The sequence below is a fragment of the Typopeltis vanoorti genome, chromosome 9 (genome assembly GCF_054136105.1).
Source record: "Typopeltis vanoorti isolate ZY-2024b chromosome 9, IOZ_Tvanoo_1.0, whole genome shotgun sequence".
Lineage (NCBI taxonomy): Eukaryota > Metazoa > Arthropoda > Arachnida > Uropygi > Thelyphonidae > Typopeltis > Typopeltis vanoorti.
The window spans coordinates 94,644,034-94,667,392 of NC_143557.1; the positions used below are offsets into that span (position 1 = coordinate 94,644,034).

The 23,359-nt window shown below is 32.7% G+C and overlaps 1 protein-coding gene across 1 annotated transcript in view; it reads left to right on the top strand.

Annotated features, from left to right (window-relative positions):
- LOC150103264 (cytochrome b5-like) overlaps nt 1–23,359 on the top strand; it is a 57,192-nt gene that overhangs the window by 29,657 nt on the left and 4,176 nt on the right. Inside the window, exons 2-3 of the mRNA XM_090397854.1 lie at nt 20,181–20,250; nt 22,073–22,305. Of these exons, the coding sequence (XP_090253980.1) occupies nt 22,081–22,305 (225 nt within the window). The 5' untranslated portion in view covers nt 20,181–20,250; nt 22,073–22,080. The remainder of the gene's footprint in view (nt 1–20,180; nt 20,251–22,072; nt 22,306–23,359) is intronic.

Consider the following 23,359-nt stretch of genomic DNA (forward strand, 5'->3'; position numbering starts at 1 on the left):
ATAGCGTCTATTGGTAATTATTCATTTTTGTTATAGTTCAGTTCGGCCAACAAAGAAGCTGGTGTTATGCTTGATCATTTTGTGGGCAGTCAGCTATAACATGTCATAAAAAATCCCTATATTAGGAGAGGAGACAAAATGATTTTGTTTCATGACAACACCAACAACAATTTATTATTATTATTATTATTATTATTATTATTATTATTATTATTATTTGCAAAATGTAAATTGTAATAGCATTTCTCTTTTCTCTATCTAATTATATTGTTTACATTGAGAGTTCGGACGCAAGGTAACTGGACATTATTTACTACTCATATACCCGGGGGAAGGAGGGATGTCTCGCTGTCTCTCTCTCTCTCTCTCACACACACACAGTTTATCATACCTCGACTTAAATATGTGCACCGTCTCCGCACTCACGAGCAATGCATTCCAGTCACCCACCACTCTTCATGCAAAAAACTTGCTCCTCACCCTCTTGCTCACATTCTCCTTATACAGCTTTCTAGGATGACCACTTGTTCTTTCCCTGTCTTCACCCATTCTATGCAAAACCTTCTACACATTAATCTAGTATAACCCCTTAACAATGTATATGTCTCAATCATATCCCTCTCTTCCTCTACCTTATATCCATCAGTTTCTGAAAATTATATTTTCTTACCCTGCCTTTATACTCAACATTCCAGAGACTGGAACCACCTTAATCAATAGTCTCTGCATCCCCTTCAATATATTTTCATCATTTTTGAAAACCAGGTGACGAAATCTGAGCACAGTAATCATATGTGGCCTGAAACAATGGAACAATAACATCCTTACTTCTGCACGGATGCCATCCTTATCATTCCCATTATCTGCTGTGCTGTCCTGAGAAATTTAAGTCCTTATACGCAATCACTTCTAGTTCTCTCATCTTCTCTACCTCTTCCAAGATATTTCTACCGATTATGTACTTTATTTGCTTCCCAAATTTCAAAACCATACACTTCGCAACATTGAATTGGCATCCCCACGCATTTAGCCATTCAAGTCCTCTTTCAAAGCCACGGTATCCACTATACTTCCTGATAGTTCTCCCAAACTTGCATCATCTACAAACAATTATATATCATTATTCAGACCTTTCCCAATACAATATCATTTACATACAAATTAAATAGCAATGGACCCAAAACATACTCTTGGGGCACACCACTAGTAATTTTCATCTTCTGGAATATCGCTCCTCCATAGACAACTCGCTGATACCTATCAGACAGACAATCTTCAATCGAGCGCTAATCTATTATCTAGCTTCATACGTTCCCATTTAATTACCAGCTTGTCATGTGGGAATTTATCAAAGGCCTTTGCAAAATCTAAATATACCACTGTGTATGCATCACCCTTATCTTAGTGTATTTGTCACCTTGTTAAAATAAGTAAGAAGATTGCTAAAACGATCTTCCTATAGCAAACCCATGCTGACTATCAAAGAATATTTTCTTGTTGTCAATCCAATTCTGAATCTTTGTCCTAACTAATCTCTCTAGCGCTTTAACCGCAACTCCAGACACACAGACTGACCTATAATTCAATGCCTTGATCTTATCACTTCCCATACGAATCGAAAAGATTTTGCCTCTATCCGCTCCTTTGGAACTGGCCCAGTGCAAGATTTGTGTTAGAAGATATGTAAAAGCTATTTTTAACTCTCTGGAACATTCCCCTCAAAACATGTGATGAAATATCATTAAATCCTACAGCTTTATTTACATCAAGTTTATTCAATTCCTCAAATACTTCCTGCTCACTTACTAAAAGTTCATCTTCCTCCTCCTCCCTTCCGACTGCATTCAAGTTCTGCATGATGTCACATTAACAAGAATGAAATACCTTTATTAATTGCTCATTAAACACCTCAGTTATATCCTCTGCAGTGGTTATCATTCCACCATTTTCGCCAATCAGTGTCATCCTTCCATAATGATTCTTTCTTCTACTGGCCACATATCGAAAAACACTCCCGAGGATTTTTTTAGCCTAATTAGCTAACTGCTGTTCGTACTGCACTTTTGTTATGCTTAACAAGCGACCCATCTTCCTTGCTTGCTCTTTTCACTCATTGTGCCGCTAGTTGTTGTTCATCTTGTGCTTCTTCCATGATAATTCTTCTTCTTCTTCTTCTTCCAGATTGCATACCTTACCTCTTGATTCACCATTTCACGCTTGCTCTATTTAACCTCTTGACTTCAATTTCATAGTTTCTAACTGTATTTTTTTTATTTTCTAAATGCCTATTCACATCCTCTTGAAATTCGTTTTCATGTATAGAAACTAATTTGATGCTTTGTTTTCCTAAGTATTACATAGACGTTTTCATGTACTTTACGGCATATTGTAAAACCAGAAGAAAAAATAATAATTAAAAAATTTATTGTCAAGGTTTAAAAAACCACATTTATTTTTAGTTCATACGCAAATTCACTTGAAACGAAAGCTAAGTAAACAGATCCAACTCCCCTTTCCCCAAGAAAAGTATTCAAGTAATAATTTTTATTTTTTATTTTATTTTATTTTTTTTAGCTGTAGCAGATGACATAACAACAGTAATTTCTTCTTTGAATACAGAAAAGTAGAGCCCTCTTGTGAAAATATTTTACATAAAATATTTTTTATGTAAAATATTTTTACATACTTTACATAATAATAATAACATTCCTGCCAGCTTTCATAGATTTTATTTTTACCAGGACTACAGAACGTCATATTGAACAGAAACTTATAATATGGTGCCGCTTGTATATGAAAGTATTGGCTACTGAAAAAGTATTCCGATAAATGTAGTTTTAGTTTCTTTGTAGTTTTATTATATGATTTCATTAAATATTACCGTTGAAGAACTCCAGTAATATTTGTGCATATACTCATAATATATACAGTATCAATAGTTAAAGTATTCTTTTAAGAGTTATAAATCAGGAATTTAAGGCTTATTAAATTGAAAAGGATTGCAATATATTGTTATAATGAGATTATTAAATATTATCAAAACAGAAAAAAGTGTTTCTGAAAAACTGGGAAAAATATACATACCGCCTATAAATGATAATCAATTTGGATGAATTGCAGTCGTTTTTTCAAATGGAGAACTGTATTAAGCCTACTGTCGATTAACTGTAGCAGACGACATAACAACAGTAATTTCTTCTTTGAATACAGAAAAGTAGAGCCCTCTTGTGAAAATATTTTACATAAAAATTATAAAATTATAAAATTCATATAAAATACGATGTGTTAAAAACTTTCTAAGTAAATTATAATTATTATAATTAACGAAGAAGTTTCCAAAAATTTTTAAAATTGTCTTTTTTACATAAACTAATCAAAACTTTTTTCAGTTATTAATTTTAATTTACAGTTTGTAGAACTAATTTATTTTATTTAATTGCAAATAGTAGCTGACCATATTTCCTTGAGACAAAAACGGAACATTGGAATGGCAAAAACGAGACGTGGGTTATGTATTATTCTGTATTCATGAAAAAGTAAGACGATTAAAAAACGTTTTACTTTGCCCAATACGTATGGTGATAAAACGTTGTTAATTATTGTTTCTGATTTGGTACGCGCTGAAGAAAATTTCGGTTCATAATTTTTATTGATCAATGTCGACAAGCAGCTACTTCTGCAAAAACTTTGGCCGTGACCCATAATATGATAAGCAACAAGAGCTTCGCTTGCTGCAATTTTATCACTTTCGCTATTACCATCACGTGTCAGCATAAACGAGCTAATGCTTTTAACTGAAGCCAGAGTCTTTTCAGCATCCTTATGTTTTTGGCTATGTAGATGTCGCTTCTACCTCCATGAGCAATGGAAAAATGGACATTACAATGTTGGCATACCACTTTTGTTCCATCACTACACAGCTTGTCCAGTTTAATAAATTTGAATTCATTCTGGAGCTCGTCATTAAAACTGCAGTTTCGCCTCTTTGACATTGCAAGGATAGACTTAAAACTTTAAAAAATAAAACTTAAAACTTTTAAAATTATGAAATTTAAACCACTTGCATTGAATAACAAAGCCACATACAGACAAAACAAAAACTAATGCTACAGCAGAACATACGCTGTGTCTGAGATTCAAGTGTTGCCAAAATGTATTTATTATTTTCTCTGAATAAATCACTGCAGATATCGATATTTAGTATCGAACAATGCGACTCCATGGTTATACAAATTACTAGTATCCATGATAATGATATACGATTATAGGTTATGAATAATAATTTATGATCGACCGATATTAAAGTATATTTATAGGTTTTATTAAAAAAGGGACAAAATTGACATTTTTATTAAAACGATGGGACGGCCGGGAAATATGAAAAAAAAAGGTACTGTCCCGTTCAAAACGGTGCGTATGGTCAGCCTAGTAAATAGTATCAAAGAAATTTTATTTTCATAGCATTGCAGAAATAATAAATCGTATATAATAAAATAACATGTAACATGCTCTGCCTGGAAAAAAAGTCAACGGACACCCATCCCCCTCCTCCATCGTGCCATGTAACGATTCGCGTGTTTGTAGCTGGTACAAATTGGAGGAATATGATGCTCCCAAGTCAGTGCAATTGTGTCCGGTTAAAATGGTTGCGAGAAAGGAACTGACGGGATTTAAGAGGCATTCTGATATGATGTCATGTTGCAGGCTAATCTGTTAGGCAAATTGTTGACAAATTGGGACATCCCAGGTCAACAAACAGTGATACCAGATTGTGATGGAAGCTCAGGGAGTCAACTGCAAGTGCTACCGGCACTGGACGATCCACCACACTCACCGAAAGTGACCGTAGGGTGCAATGAAGAATAATAGGCAAAAATTGCCATTCATCTGCCGACGCGATGAATGGAGAGTTCCGGGCATCGACTGAAATATGAATTTGCACAAAAACATTCGGAACCCAGGCTCGCAACATGGGTTTCCATTGTAGGACCGCAATATGTAAGCCCAACATGTACTGTTGTCTTCAGTGATGCAAAGAGCGTGTACCATGGTACATGGAAGTTTGGAAAGCTGTGTTATGGAGCTACGAATCACACTACATCCTCTACCGAGCAGATGAGCAGGTGTGTATGTGCCAGATGCCTAGTGAACGTCTCTTACCAGAATGCGTAATCCCCAACTATGAAATTTGGAAGTGGCGGTACGATGGTATGGTCGTATGTTTCCTGGTTTTGCCTCGGACCTCTGTTTGTGGTGCCACGAACACTGAACTCTGATAGGTATCTGAACATTCTGAACATTGCAATGCTTCCTACTTTGTGGATTCCTAATGCTTCCTACTGACCATTGTCTCTTTCAGCAAGACAATGCACCATGTCATAAAGCTGCTGCTGTAACTGCATGTTTTGTGGACATGAACGCCACCACTTTACTGGCCTGTACAGAGCCCTAATCTCAACCCTATCGAACATCGGCGGAATAAACTGGAGCGTCGATGTGGTCAGGGAACAACCCTCCAGAACTTCATTACATGCCTACAGGAAGAACTGTCCAAAATTCTTATTGATCGCTATCGTACGCCTGTGAAAAAGAGAAAGGTCCTACATCTTATTAAGGTAGGAACTACAGCTGTTTTTTCCTCACACTATGGTATCCGTTGACTTGTTTCCAAGCAGTGTATATTCTTTATATATCTCACGTGTTAGTTTGCAAGTTCTGTTTGGCAAGTGGTTAGCGTAACTGCTTTTCATCCAACGGGCTATGTGTTCGAATCCCACCGTAGGCATGGATGTTTGTGATTGTCTTTACTGGAGAGAGAGATGAATTTCATCGAGCAATCCAAGATCATGTCCTTTATTGGGGACCGGCCTGAAGTGTCTTGAAAAAGTTTCCATTTGGTTTCTAGAGCAAGGTTTCCAGACTATGTAAAGAATAAATTTAAAATATGCCAAATATATATATAATTAATGAAAAAATAGAAAAAAAATTCTTAGACCACTCACTGTACGAATGTATCTGAGTGAGCTAGGGATTTTTTTCCTCTGTTTTTTTCATTAAGTTTATATATGTTATATGACAGCTACGTTTTATACAGTTTTATATGTTAACTGCATAAAAAAGTAACGAAGTATTGAAGAACAGAAATCAAGTAAATTAAGAAATCACTGTAAATGGTAAATCATTAATAATAGTAAACAACAGAAATGCTGGAGAACAGTCTTTTTAATTTTCTACAGTACTTTCTCGTTAAACAATGAATGTTTCCTGGTTTTGATGAATAAAATTCTTTACTGCCATTTCATTCTCTAAAGAGAGTAAGTAACATCGTTTTTAACCTAACTTTTTTTTTTGGAAATTGGTAAGCAGCCAGTCTCCAACTCTCACCATCGCCGATGCATTTCGAACACCTATCAGATGGAAAGCGAAGTTTCTAATACTAAACTACCATTTCTCTGAGGGAAGCTACAAATGCTTGCTGAGATGTAGATTTAAAAACCCTAGTTTCTTCTAAGAGAAAAACATCTCATCTGTCCCCGCATGAAATATTGACTACCTCTATAATAGGCTAATAAAAAAACTAGAAAGAGTTATAGAATTGAATTTATGATGTATCTTTCTGCTACACCTAGAATTATGGAAGTTACCTACACCAGTACGCAAGCCTCTACGTAAAACAACAGAGTTTTAAAATATAAAATATTAAAATAAAGTAAATATAAAATAAAATTTCAAATTAAAATTACATTAAATATAAAATATTAAAATAAAGTAAATATAAAATAAAATTTCAAATTAAAATTACATTAAATATAAAATATTAAAATAAAGTAAATATAAAATAAAATTTCAAATTAAAATTACATTAAATATAAAATATAAAATATTTTAAATAAATACCATTTAATTATAAAACAAGAAAAAAATTAATTTTTAAGGATTGCGTACCATTTTTGATTTTTATTAGTTTATATTAAACTGTCTTTATTAATTGATATGTTGATATGAACTTATGGTAAATCAAAACACTTTCCTAATATGTCCTAATCTATCTGCAAATAATTCCAAAACTGAATTAAATCGTTCCAAATATTTACACTTAACTGATTAATTAATTTTGCATTGCTGTTTTTAATAAAGATTAACAATGTGAAAAGATAAAATTATTTACATTTGCAATTTTTCATGTTTGAATTACAGAATGAAGTTCTTGTATAGTTTTCTTTAGCATGTTATGAGGAACATAAAGAATTAAATTTAAAATATTAAGGATAATATTGGTTAACATCCTACAAAAGGAATTTGAAAGTTGAATTTTTGTCTATTGTATTTAGCTTTATTCTTGGCTAAATTTTTGCTTTCAGCACTTTTTTTTTGTTTGTTTTTGTATGAAAGAGAAATATAAACAGTCCTTTTCAATGTTGGCTTGCCAGTTTGTGGCATAATACCCTTGACTTTGGGTATCCTACCTTGAGGAAACTCTAGGAACTACTCCCTCGGATTGCGAATACTGCTGTTCTTGGCAGATCGGCAGCACTTCACAAGGACAATAAAGTGATTTTTTTTTATTATTGGCTGCCCGCCACATATGAGCTAAACACGTCTTCTGTTCTTTGATTCAGGATCATCCGCGGTTTCACAAGAATGGAGTTTCTACAGTGAAGTCCATTTCTGTTAAAATGAAAAAAAAACCCTTATTTTGAATTTCTGTTGCTCTGAAATAAAGTTATATTCTCCCCCCTCCCGTTTCTCTCTCTCTCTCTATGTGTGATAGAGACGGCTCATACTTCTAATCATAAAAAGTTAAATGAAGGAAAAACACCACAAACTCATTTCAACTCATTCGTTTGGATTGAGGGAAGCCACTTCGTTTCACTTTATGCAGTTCAATTGTGAATTAGAAGACGAAATAACAATTCTTTTTTATTTATTTTTTTTTTTGTGATTTTCGCAGAATTCTGGGCCGCTATTACCATCGAGGTTTCTTAAGTGTTAAATCTCGATATATAGTCTGTAATGTTCATTAGAGATACAAATATATCCAGCTATATGCCAAGATATGAAAACATCCAGCTTTTTACTTCATTATAAATGAAAAACGTAAAGTTAAAAAGGCGATCTTACTTCTGCAAATTTGGGGGCGGGGGGGGGGGTACTCCTAAAAATGTAAAATCAAATCGTAATACCCGAACTTATAAAAGACATATCTTCCAACCTAATAAGAGTTTTTATCAGTTCATTTTTATCATTTCACTACCAGACAACACTGTGTCGGACTTTTAGTTCTCCTCAGTAGTAGGCAAGAACCTGTTATCAGTTATCTACAAGTCACAGGTAAAAGCTAACAGCTGAAGTGCAAAATAGTGTCATTAATACAATGCAAAATGCATTGTGTTTCTGTTAGATAGGAAGAATATCATGCTGAAATAAGAAGCCAGGTTTTAAAGTAGCCTTTCACAGCCCAGTTACTTGGCTGTGACAGGCCATTGAGCCAATGGGAATGAAACGCAATGGGAATGGAATGAGGTCTAATTTGATGAGATCTTACATTTAGACGCTATTTTCTGAAAATCTTCCATGTTGCGCCTCTAAAATGCAAATCAAAGAATATAGCAAATTTGTCTATATTCTTAGGAGACACTCGGTATAGAAACACGGGTTATTTGTGATTTAAAATGTTAAAACATAAATGATATATATTCAGTCATCTATTAAAAATATTGACATGAAAGATGTTACACACAGATTTATGTTTTAATATTGATCTTACATTTAGATTTTCCATAGGCACTTTTAATTTCATCAACGCACTCTATTATGGTCCTTCTGTAAGTCTTTGTTCTACCATTTTTTCTTAAATATCTGGTTTGCTAATTTTCCTCTTTCCATCGTGATTAAATGCCATACTAGCTTAGTTATTTCGTGGCACGCATTCTTGAATGCTAATATCGAGTTCCTCTCTAATATCTTCATATTAATATGATCTGAGACTGACACCATCTGTTTACTCCTATAAGTTAAAACGCTTTGAAAGCGTCTTATATTAGACTGCTTGCTTCATGTGTCGGCTGATTTCTTCCAAAAGTTTCATGAAAATTTTGGAAAGAAATTGAATAATTTTATGTAGCTATATATGAATTTGTGTAACTAACTTCACACCTACCATCGTTACTTGTTATGTGAGATATTTCTATATTTAATTTTTCATGTTCACTGAAAATCGCCTAAAGAGTAACAATTTTTTTTTTTTTTACTTTTTGTCATCAGAATTATCATCGCTATTAGACCATATTTGGCAACTTTTGCGAACTGGTGCAAAATCACTTTCATCACCAGAAGAGATAGTCAGCGCATTAGATCTGTATGGTAAAGGCAATGGTACTTCACAAACAGAATTAGCTTCACTCTCGTTCTGTGCTGATTTTTTCTTCTGCCAATGTAATCAGTGATTAAACTTTACGATGATGATTTCACTAATTTTTTATACAGTTTGCGATATCCAGACATACAGTTCTTCAGTTCACGTTGGAATTTAAAGGCTCGTTCAGAATTTGTGTCATTAACAAGAAAATGATTTTCCAATTTATTGCACAGTTCAAGACCTTCTCGAATTAAAGTGTGTAATTCTATAGACTTGCCATTGAACGAGCAGTTGATATTTCCTTTTCCTTGCTATTTTGTTAGCTTAAGTCACTTTATTGTTCATAGCAATTTGGTTATAATAACTATATAATTTGTATAATTACGCTGGACATTTCAGATTATTTAAGAAAATAACATCATCCTCTTAGATTAAAGAACTAAACTTGATATCCCATATTTAAATATCCTATTTAATATAACTTTCCTTTATGATGTGGTCATATAGATTATAAGCCATCTGATTTACATCAAGCCTGTCCCCGCACATTCTTCGATTCTAACTGCTGGTTTGCAACTTAAGTATAAAACTATGTATCGCTCTGTAAATGTTCGATTTTAATTCAGATTGAAAACTTTTCCTTGATTATATTAGATGCTGTAGTTTGAACTTACTTGTTGCAGTTACATTATGGTAAATAATAAAATGAATAAAAATAATCTATTTAAAACTTAGTACATATTATCATAAAAATAATCAATTATTAACAGATAATATTTCCTGCTGTAACCTTACCAAGTAACCGTAGTTTAATTAAAATGTACGAACCTTTTGGTTAGAAACGCCCGGATTCGAATCCAATATATGAGAGGAGGAACATTTATAAAGCTATTTTCAATCAAATCAAACATTAACCGATTTCATACGGAGATTGACGAATTTTCTCCCCGAAACTTGTTTTTTTTTTTCGTTCCTCAAACCAGCCTTGTGAAGACGCAGATCTACAAGCAACATTAGTGTCATCGCCGGGAGACTAATCAGGGTACTCTACCCGTTCTAAGAGAGAGAGAGAGAGAGATGGGTTCAAGAATGAACAACAAATTAAACAAAAAATTGAGTCAGTGACTTGGTTTGACTTGTTTTAATTTTTAACAATAAAATTCACGTTCAAGTAAACGTTTTGTTAAATAATTTTATGTTGTTTACCGTAGTGGCCTATATGCTTTTATTTAATTTTTTCACAATTTGTTAATAATAAACCGCGACAAGAAACATATACTATCTAGCAGACAGGAGAAAAGATTAGGAAACAGTGGTTCAGGATTTTAAACAGTTCGATCAGTTAAATCTCTTCTCTCTCTCTCTCTCTCTCTCTCTCTCTCTCTCTCTTTCATGGAACCTTAGCGAAGCTTGTGTTGGGATTTCGTTTGACTTACGTTAAAGCATCCATTAGATCTACGAAATGTAAATCATATCTGTGAATTGCTTATACTCTTTGAACAGGGTCTCTGTTTTGTGACAATAAGAACCCGAGTTTTCTGGAAAACCTGCTACCTCGTATAAAACTGGCTAGTTCATCTATAGCCAAAATTTTCTTATAAAAGCTTTCCTCTCATTGAATTCTGGGTTCGAGATTCGACCCCAGATATTATTAACCGTAAGATATCATATATCATTCGCCTGCACTACGGATATATTTAATAAGTGCAGTAGTAAAATAGAAGTAAAAGTAATAAAACTGTTAAATAGAAGCCTTTCTGAGGATTACAACATATATTTGTCGATTTTTTCAACTTTGCTGAAGGAAATCCTTAAGCTGAACTTTAAACCAATTGTGCCAATTGTATATGCAGCTTGTTCATTAATGTTCGATTACAAATAATCTCTTTTACCACCTGTTTTCGAAGATACGGAAGTATGGATTATATGAGGATGTGCCAACGCTTCGCAACTGATTTGATGATATTTTCGTATATCATGTGCAGAATAAGGGAGAACGTTGTGGTGAAGAAATGTAGTTCTTCGAGTTAGTTTCCCTGGATAGAAATATATCCAATGGATATTGAAGAGCAATGCAGAACATTTGTGAAAAAGAAGGATTAAGATGAAAATGTCTTCTACATTTTTTTCATGCGAGTAAAATTAATGTGATTAAATCGTGCAAGATTCAAATCATATACAGTCGGGTCTCTTTTTATGTGGTAGATACGTTCCACAGAAAACCACATATAAATAATCGCACAAAAAAGGCCTAACATGTTGAAAAATTAGAGATACGTTCCATAATTTTCTAAAACCGCATAAAACTGAAACAATGAATTAAAATAAACCTAAAATCGCATATAAAAAAAAATTATGAAAATTCAGGAAAATAAGAATGCCTAAGTTTGTTGTAAAGCTTTATTCGTTTAATTTTATTGAAAGTAACTTTTTTTTTTTCATCAGAATCATCAGCGCTATTAGGCAATATTCGGCAACTTTTGCGAACTGGTGCAAAATCACTTTCATCACCAGAAGAGATAGTCAGCGCATTAGATCTGTATGGTAAAGGCAATGGTACTTCACAAACAGAATTAGCTTCACCCTCGTTCTGTGCTGATTTTTTCTTCTGCCAATGTAATCAGCGATTAAACTTTACGATGATGATTTCACTCATTTTTTATACAGCTTGCGATATCCAGACATACAGTTCTTCAGTTCAGGTTGGAATTTAAAGGCTTGTTCAGAATTTGTGTCATTAACAAGAAAATGATTTTCCAATTTATTGCACAGTTCAAGACCTTCTCGAATTATATTTGCAGTGAGGGGGAGAGGTTTTTCTTCCGCTTCACCATCGTTTTTTGGATCTTCAACGATATCTAAAGTTATTCGATATCCAATAATATCATCGTCACTTAAGGCATTATCCACATGCTTGTTTCGAAACCGTAGTGCCGTGATTTTTTAAAAGTAATACGCCTACAGATTTAAATTTTAATATGAATAAGAGACAAGGGATTTTGTTTATTTTTGGTGTTAAGAAATCTCTTATTGAAGGTGTTTTTGACGCAACAGATAGTGATTCATCCACTATCTGTTGATGTCATTATTTGTGTCATTAACAAGAAAATGATTTTCCAATTTATTGCACAGTTCAAGACCTTCTCGAATTATATTTGCAGTGAGGGGGAGAGGTTTTTCTTCCGCTTCACCATCGTTTTTTGGATCTTCAACGATATCTAAAGTTATTCGATATCCAATAATATCATCGTCACTTAAGGCATTATCCACATGCTTGTTTCGAAACCGTAGTGCCGTGATTTTTTAAAAGTAATAGGCCTACAGATTTAAATTTTAATATGAATAAGAGACAAGGGATTTTGTTTAATTTTGGTGTTAAGAAATCTCTTATTGAAGGTGTTTTTGACGCAACAGATAGTGATTCATCCACCTCCAGCCTACAAAGCAATCTCCAGGATGTGCAAAGGGAGGGGAAAACTATCAGCAAAGAGGAAAAAAAGACTGCATTCACTCGTAAGTACTTATAATAATATTATAAATTTTTGGTGATCAGAATGGGATATGTCAATGAAAATCAGCACAAATTAATTTAATTTATGTTTAATTAATTATTAATTAATGATCAATTATTAATGAATAATAATTGATTATTTATTAACAATTAATTATTAATTAATATATTACAAAATAACCAAGGTGTTTCGTGAAAATTTCAGGATTTGTGAAGTGTTCCGTCGTAGGAAGAGTTTGGGAAACGCTGGATCACCTTATTATCGGAATGGATTCTCCTTCTGTTGACATGCGCAGAAGTGTCGTAAGGTCTCGTATCTGTGGGCGTACTATACCACATAACTTCGAATCCGCATAAAAAAGATCCGCATAAAAAGAGACCCGAGTGTATGTTGACATATCACCGTTGTATCTCAGTTGTTATCAGTAACAATTGTTATCAGTAACAATTTTGTTATCAGTAACAAATAAATCAACTCTTCCCTTACTGTACGTACAGTAAGGGAAAAGTAAGGGCTGGAAGACATTCTTCTCCTTCTTCACAATTGTTTCCCATCGCTCTTCGGTATCCATTGGACGAAGAAGTTAGTGTTTCCAGCGAGCTGGAAAGGAATGCACCTTAACTGGAAAGATTATGACATCCCGTTTGTGCACGAGAAGCCTTTATAACGACTTTTCAATCAGTAATGAGTTAGCTAGTCTCATATGAAGAGAGCAAGGTTTCCCTCTTGGAAATTCAATTTCCTCTCCCATTGCCGGTTATGTCTGTCAATGGAAATTTATCGATTATACTGTTCTAGGAAAAATTACGTGAAGAAAAAAAGCTAAGCTGAATGGTCGTAACAAACCTTTCGGACTAATACGTATATGAAAGTGAGAAATATTTTGGTTATTGAATAATAAACACACGCAATAACCGTTTTTCCAGTGGATGACTCATCATAGACATAGTAATAAGAAAAACTCAAAACAGAATGAACTAGGAACGTGGTATTCCCGAAATTAGTTGTAATATCAATAATAACAAAGTAGCTTTGTGTGTGTGTGTGTGTGTGTGTGTGTGTGTGTGTGTGTGCGTGCGTGCGCGCACACACACACACACACATATATATATATATATATATATATATATATATATATATATATATATATATATATATATATATATATATATAGTGTTTCCACGAAAGACGAGTTTTTTCTTTTGTTTTCTATTAATCTTAAATTCATCACGAATGGTTGTATACTTGCATTATTCATGAGTACTCTGAATGACCTATAGATTCTAACCTATAGGTCATCCAGATAAAGATATATAAGATAAAGGTCAGATAATTCGGAAGCTTGACTTTATAGACCAAACATGGAATTTCTTAAATTTAAAACCCACTTCAAGCACTCGAATTTCCGGAAATTCGAGGTGAAAAATCCTGTCACCTCTATGTGAGATCGAACTGATCACCTTCACTAGAAAAGTCCTTATTAATTTTCCCTTCGGTTAGAATGACTCGGATTAGAATTTCGAGTCATTCTAACGGAAGGGAAAATTTGTTCTAACAACTGCGCTATTATTATTATTATTATTATTATTATTATTATTATTAGCAGATCATGATACGACCTGGATGCCCACACGAACATTCAGCTCCCTTCCACCTTCCACCCATGAGACCGGCTAACCCACCTTCTGTCGAAAAGGCCTTAAAAGTCTTCGCATCCTAGACAGGATTCGAACCCAGACCTTTCCAAACAGAGGACTACGTCTATATCGACTGAGCTAAGGAAGTTCTGAACTGCGCTATTAAGGTATACACGACACAGTACCTAAGTTCTGAACTGCGCTATACACGACACAGTACCTAATGGAAGAACACGGCAACAATATGAAGGAAAGGTCGAAAATGTCGATCGAAATTGTGAAAGATGCGCCTGAGTCGAGACAAATGAATCTGCATGAATGATAGAGATGTATGGAAGCTTATCTCAAGAAAGCTGAAATGACTCGTATAAGAAAAAAGATTAAATAATAATCAATTTCATCAATTATAATTATACGGATATTTTCATTAGTTATTGTAGAATTGTTGAATATGTTTGAAAATGTCGATCGAAATTGTGAAAGATGCGCCTGAGTCAAGACAAATGAATCTGCATGAATGATAGAGATGTATGGAAGCTTATCTCAAGAAAGCTGAAATGACTCGTATAAGAAAAAAGATTAAATAATAATCAATTTCATCAATTATAATTATACGGATATTTTCATTAGTTATTGTAGAATTGTTGAATATGTTTGAAAATGTCGATCGAAATTGTGAAAGATGCGCCTGAGTCGAGACAAATGAATCTGCATGAATGATAGAGATGTATGGAAGCTTATCTCAAGAAAGCTGAAATGACTCGTATAAGAAAAAAGATTAAATAATAATCAATTTCATCAATTATAATTATACGGATATTTTCATTAGTTATTGTAGAATTGTTGAATATTTTTGTTGGAGACCATTCTCAAAGGTTGAAAATGTCAAAATATATTTGCAATGTGGATAAGGGGTTAGCCAAACACCATGTTTTGAAGAAAAAACATGGTATTTCATGCCACCTTTAGATCTTTGTAGAACAGGAGAGGGATACCATATGGCCATGATATTCATTCATTTACTACCTAGATTTTGTTTGAACAATCTTGATCCAAAAACCAAAATAAAATAAAATAAAAATACGTTTTCAATTTTAATCTATAATTTTAACAGCATTTTGCATTGTTTAATAACTTTTGTTTTGAGTTCAAATATCCTAAAGCTATTAATTTAAGTTATATCTTTGTTATTCCAACTTTTTAAAGTCGATCTCATTCTTGAATTTAGAAACCATTTTCTATGTCGCTGTTACTGAAATAGATATAATATACAAAGTAGCTTTAAAGAAATTAGGCAATGTAATCCATATAAAGTTTCTATTTTTAGAAAAAAAAAAGTTTTCATTTGTTATTTTAAACAAATCTTCAAGTCAACAAGTATTGGACAACTTGGTGCAATTTCCGAATATAGTAGGCCAATGTCAATGTCATGACTAATGCTTCAGCCCTTGATAGAATTTGAAAGCTCTGCCAACTTAATTCTTTAGCTGGAATATAAAGCTCAAAATGTTTATTTATGCCCTCTTGTTCTATAATTGAACGAATTTGTTTTAAAGTAGTTGATAGTTATTGAAAAAGCAGACTCTTTAAAACTTTCTATATAATATTCTTTTTAAAATTCCAATGTTATACTGGACCATAAAATTTTTGATCTAGTTTTAAAACCAAAGAACTAAAGAGAAAGAAATTAGATTAAGAGTTTACAATGGGGGAAAAATCATTTAAATATGTTAGTTTTATTATTTAAATATGGGTTTTATGCATTTCTCTGCTTAAATGATAGCAAATGCTTTTCCGAGGCTAATTAAGAAAAAGACCGCATAACATAACCATAACTCCTCCATATGTAAATGATATCTCGGGCTTATGTAGATAAAATAGCTTCTGAGAGCAAAACATTTTTGCAATTAAAGCACTGTGGACTTTTCTAGAGAAAGTTCAAAGAAAAGCATGTCAACAGAATAGCTTATCGAATATCACCAGAATTTCGTCGGAAGCACTTCTAACAATATATACATAGGCTATAATAATTTTATGTAATTTACGCATTCAATAATCAAAAGATTATTTTTAAATAAAAATAAATATTTTAATCGTTAAATACAAATTTAATAATTAAAAGCATTAACTTTCATTAAAATTTAATGATAAAAACTTTAATTATAAATAAAATGTTTAAATAGTAAAGAAGGAATGTGAAAATTAAGACAACTTCTGCAGGGAAAGCACAAATAATAATAAAAAAGTTAAGATTCGTTGTGGGAAGTAACACCGCCTCACGATCTCCAACTCTACATTCCTCTTATTAAATTCATTTTTAATTGCGTGTGTTCTCTGGTTAGTTTGCTTATACTTGGTAAGTTTACCGGAGAAAGTGTATTTTCTACCTCTGTGTGAGAAACTCACTTTCAAATGAAAAAAAAAAAAAAAAAAAAAGGTCCGTATAAAGATTTCTAACGTCATTAAATAGATTCTAACTACGTCATTTCCAGCCGTAAGGACGCATGTCAGAGACGACGAGACTTACGTCCTTTGGTTGGAAGACTAAAATTACAGAGACACTAAATTAGGCCAACAGTCATACAATAGCAAACCAAAGAGATTTTGGTTTGCTATTGTAGTCCTATTTTGATTTTAAAAACGATCTATTACTGCTTATATGAACGTTTGAAAAGACTTTAATGGACTCTTATTATTTCCTTATTATTTTGGACGAAGATGACGAAATATATTTTTACAACTTAACAAACGCTCGAACGTGCAATATACAGAAATTTGTATCTATACGCTATCAAGCCAACTGAATACCTCCGCTTATTTTGGTCTGAAAGTCCCATAAGCAAAAGGATGCCTTGTTTATTCGAAGTAAATAAATAAAAGTAGGCGCCAAGCGATTCAACTCAACATTCACTGCATGTCACTATCACTGCATGAGTTTGTTAACAAACACATTGATTAGACACGCGAGTTTCTCATTTTTCGGCTGTGGTAGCACAAGGTCCAATAAAATGTAATGACAACTTTGACCCGTGCCACAATAAAATGTGTGTTGTCACTCTAAAAAAAGAGAATAATATCACGTTTCCTAAAACATAAATCACGAAAGAAAATAAAGGATATGCAACTATAAATAATATAAATATTATTTATATTATTTAATTATTATTTTTATTTTGGTTATTTTTTAAATATTTATTATTATTATTATTATTATTATTATTATTTGAATAATAATAATAATTATTATTATTATTAGAGCCTCCGTAACGCAGTCGATATCGACGATGCCATGTAGATAGAATTAACTGCCCAGGCATAATTAGGTTTCTATAAAGACAAGTTACCTGCTCGTGATAGGCCTAATACGTGATGAGAATATTATTATTAAACAATTTGGTTGCTGCCAGAGATATAAGTATAAATATTAACTGGATTTTTCTTCCAAATGCACAACACATATCTGAAACTTAAAGAATATGAAAAGAATCACTAAACTCTATTTAAAAAAATAATCAATATACACTATAAAAAATATCGGGCTACGTATTAATACCGTGTGTATTAATATTTTATGTACTAGCGATAGCGAGGGTTAAACATAAATCGGCAGTCTTCGCCATGGTTTCGTATTCTGATTACAATGTTTTTGTTTAGAAATCGATTCAAAATTTGTTTTATTATTTGTATATAAATCTATTTAAGCGCAAAAATTGCAGTCGGAAGCTTTTAATTATAATTTTGATTAATAAAAAATAATATGAACGATTAAAAACCATAGACAGTGGTGAGGAATGATTTTATCGAGCATTTACTGTCTATAAGAAATATTTGCTTTGTATTTAATTGTGAAAGGGCAAGCATGGAAAAAACATTGCTGCGAATAAAGCGGAAACGTGAGGAGACCAGACTTCCGATTTTGTGCTGCGGCCAACTAAGGCAGCTCCGATGCTGCATACCATGGAAACAAAGGCGATCGAAAAGGAAACTTTCCAAGTTAGTGACACACATAGTAGACGAAATAACGTATGCTTATCACGAACAACCAACGTGGACAAAAAGAAAACGACAGGTTTTTTTTTTTTTTTGTAGGCACTACTTTTTTAAGCGAGTTCCTAGAAGGGTAAATGAAGAACTTAAACTGTTAAGTTAATCAGATAACGATTAAAACTTCATTATTAGTCTGTATGCACTTGGCAGCGTTGAAAGTAAACCGGTGTGTGTGTGTGAGGGGGGGGGGGACATTGAGCATAATAAGGCATGTATTATTTTTCTAGCAGACTATTCGCTCAAGTCTCGTGTGGTTGTGTATGTAAGCCAAGGTGTCGTTCTTAATTACGTTGTCTAATTTATACTGGAGCTGCTACACAAAAAAGTAAATTACCGTCCGCCAATGAGTGTGAGCTATAATAACTGCCAAACGATATACAGACGAAAATATTTCAAAACTATTAATATAAATTTTAAAGTAAAAAGTATTGTATAAATTCTTATAAATGATAAACTGTTTAATTTTAATTTATAATAAATAACATAAGAACTAGTTTACTCTCGACAAAAATACCATTTTTAGTTTGAAATGAATTTACTTTTAAGTCAACTTCGTAATTCTAAAAGTAGGCGTGGGGGTAATGGATGGCAATGCTGCAGCGAGTGAAGTTCTAACTGAGGCTCGGCTATTGCTGTTACCCTCCTGCCATGATCAGAGCTTTAATAGCTCAATAACACCTTATCCCTACGCTGTCCTCTACAGATAACGGGGAAGATGAAAGCATTCTTGCTTCGCCTCTTTAAGCCAGTCCTTTTTTTTTTTTAAGTAGGCATTTTTATATTGTCTTGAATTGTCGATTTTAAGGTGTAAATCATTATTTACTACAAATGCAACATTTTAAGTTCCAAAAATGAATTTATTAATGATAAAAAAAATTTTTTTTTCAATCAAGTAAAAAAATGCTGTATATTTTTTTGTCTGTTGCTTCCTTTTAAAAAAAGTGTTTTATATTACAACCTGTGGGCATAAAAATAATCAGCAGGTTTGCCGATTCCTGCCATGACAATTTAATGCACTCATCTCATACCAGCGAAGCGTAATTATTAGGATGGCAACCCAGGTTTCTTGTTTCATTTTAGAGGCTCCTTGAAGTATAAAAGCACAAGTACAGGTTTTCCTCAACGTGTTATATTTTAACGACATCCTTGCTAACTGGTATCAGTAAAAATACTTCCTCTCTCGTGATATAACACAAAAGTAAGAAGTTTTTGTCTAATTTCGTTATTATTAAGAACTGTATTTGAAAATGTAATTACAAAAATAGGCTTAAATAATACTTTAAATTCTGAAAATCATAATATTTATTAAATATTAAATTTCTGTAATAATATTATTAAAATATCTTGTTACATAATTTTAACGTGAAATATTTATTTATATAGACAACAATCTGATTCTTTTTAATTATTAAAAATTAAATGCTGTCACGTAACCTGCTCCCAGAGATACTAAGTTAGGGATGCAATATTTATACAAAAAGTATAGTAAAAATAAATATAAATAAATTTTATCATTATTTTAAATTAATATATTAATAATTATTAATGTATTGTTTTTGAAGAAAGGATCTCTAAATAAAAATGAAAGCATAATTAGTATTTCAACTAATAAGTATTTCTCCGTAGGTGCAAAAAATTTCGAAGGGTTGCATAATTAGCATTTTTTCTCCTGTCAAAAAATTACGTAGTCACAAAAGTGAGTTTAACCTTTGTTTTTTATCATTTTTAAAATTCTCTCATATCTTTCAGATCTCTTTTTGAAGTCCTTTATATAGGATCCTTATATTTATTTCTTTGCTATTTTAAAGCTTTTAAACATTTTTGATCAAACTATTGTACTACAGTGTAATTTCTCAACTACTTAGCTAAATTGTTGTTGTTGTTTGTTGTTGTTGTCACTGTTTTTAAGGCACAAAAAAGCGATATTGAGGAAAGAAGAGATGAACCGAAATAAAATAGACCATATTCTAGTTCCTTTTTTTAATTATTGAATATAAAAAAGTCATAATCTGATATCGGGGATAATTTTGGTAAATTTTGGCATTATGTTAGGTTGCTCACTATTCAGTTTGTTTCTGTATACTGTATATTTAATTTATACTAATTGTTAATATATAGAGGGAGCTGGTTATTGCGATTTCCCAAAACAAGTTAGTATGATAATAAATCACTGCTTAACATCTGGAATTTAAAATGTTCTTTTGATAATGCACTCGTGTATATTCAAATGTTTCTAGATTGCTTTATTGGGTGGCTGGGAAATGCATTCAATTAGCATTTCATGTCACTTCTTTTTACAATTTTAAAGAAAAAGGATCTGTGAAACTTAATATATTAGACGATATATTAAGATCTTGTTTTACTTTATTTCATCTTTTATGCCCAATCAAGTTCATTGAAACACTTCTTTGGGAGCACAACATTGGAATGATTTTATAAAAAATTCCCACCGGAATCCTTCCAAATAAATGAGTATTTCGCCTCAAATTATTTGCAAAATTATTAATATATAAAGTAAACAACAGTTCTCCAAACATCTTCCGGAAGTTCTTGCTTTAACCTACTTGATAGAGACACAGTTCCTTATCGGCCAGCTAATCTCCTATCCACACCACGAATTCCTAATCTTTCCCTATTTTGTTTCATTTATATGGCAACTCATCATGGTGAAGTCTGCCAAATACCTTCCCTTCTCAAAATCTAAAAATATCTCAGTATACGCACTTCCTTCGTCCAGTGCAGTTGTTACGTTAATAAATATAACAATTACAAAAGCAAGCCCTCTCCTTTACAAATCCACGATGTGCCTCTTTATAGAGAACTTGTTCTCGGTAATGTAAAAACGCTATAGCATTGGAGCAGTTGCTAAGGCCCCAGTGGCAAGATCTTTTACCAATTATCGAAATAGTTCACATTGAAAAAAAAGGCTCGTAGCTACGAATTTGCAAAGGGCGCCCTAACTATGCTACTTCCTGTTCCTGTCTTTTTTTTTTTTTTTTGCATTAGTCTTTCTCCAAAGCCAGACAAGCCATTCGAGAAATATTTTTAATGTTTTAATTTCAAAAAAATAGGCAAACATGATTAAACATTTAGGTCTTGTCAACACTTATTTAGCAAGCTGAGACTTAAATTAGAAAGACGTAATAAATAAGATATGGAAGACGTTTGAAATTTTAATATAGAAAGATAATAATTCACAGGGTGGTCGAGGCGGGAACACAAAGACAAATCTAAATTTAGAATGTATCAATCCTTCTAGTTAGAAGGAAGCCGAAGAAGAAGCGGGACTTCTCGGGTAGATGAATGAGCTAAAACCACTTACCTATCCGCTTGTGATAAACATGTACCACAAGCAACAAAATAACTTTTCTTTTAGTTTTTAAAAAATAAAATAAGGAAATAAAAACAAAAATTGGATACATTAAAAGAATGATAAGGTTTATGAAAATGAAGTAATATTTATGCATGTTTAGTAACGCCAATTTATCCTTCTTTTTTTCCCTTCTGCAATTTCTTAGGTAACAAGATGAGAGAATCCCTGAATACTTTAATTTCCTTAACAGAACGTAATGAGTGGAGCAGCAAACCTGTAGACACACCTAATTCCGGATCTTACTCTACGAGTCATGAAAGTCCTTCTACCAGCTTATCAGAATACTCCTTAGAGGAAGTTGCCGAACACTTTGAATCCAGTGACTGTTGGATTGTTGTCTGCAATCGGGTGTACAATGTCACAAGTTTCTTAAGAGAGGTGGGTAAATTTCAGAGAGTAGTTCGTTGTAAATATTCACAGAAGCATTCATAAGACACACTTCACATTAATACGTTGAATTACATTAACGCATTATCTTAAATTTCATTTTACAAAAGTTGTGTTCTATCCGAACGAGTTTTGAACTTGAGGTGTAGTTTGAAAATCTTAAATCATAAATCTTTAATGTGAAGTTCTTTGCGCATGTTTTCCTATATTTCTATAGATAAATTTTAATTGTTCAATTCCTTTCATATGAAGTGTTACATACCAATATGCTGTCGTAGAGAGTTCATAGTAATGTTCCCACAATCAGAGTTGTATCCAGTAAATCTCTTAGTACATCACATGTACAAATCAGATGCCTTATGTGCGTGCTAAATTTCTTATGAATGAGCGAGTTAATGTCAAAAAAAGTCTACATTATTCCAATACCATAGGTAATTAGAGTAAATTAACCCTTATATTTTCGTTCAGTATTGTTTGTCTCAATATTGCACAGTTGACCACGTGATGCAAACTGTAACAATTTGTGTCAGAGAAATCCGCCCGCTTAGTACAAGCATCTCATTTTTAAGATAGAAATCATAGGATTGGTTTATGTGAAATGATGATCCGCTAATTTCGATTAAGATAGTGGTGTAATCCCCTAAAGCCTAAATTATTTATATCGTGCAGTATTTTTATCATATTTTGCATCCTTTGGCAAATAAGGAGCCTTTAAAAGTGAAGGTGGATCAGAAGATCTCATGGTGAGGTGATTGGGTTTTCATTTCGTAAGATACACAGTCTGGCAATAAAATGCAGACATAATACATTAGTATTATGCATTTTATGCATTTTACATAAGCCTGAATTTTTCTAGGAAAGCAAATTTGTTTTGTCGTTAAGGTCTTCAATAAGACCTTGGCGATCAGAATTCGGCGATTATAATGATTTAATACCACAGCAAGTTTCGAACTACATAGTTTTATCCACTTGGCACCGACGTCGGAGTGACATAGCTCGTAGGAAGGCGAAGGACAGTATACTGTACATCAGTGTTTCTTAACAT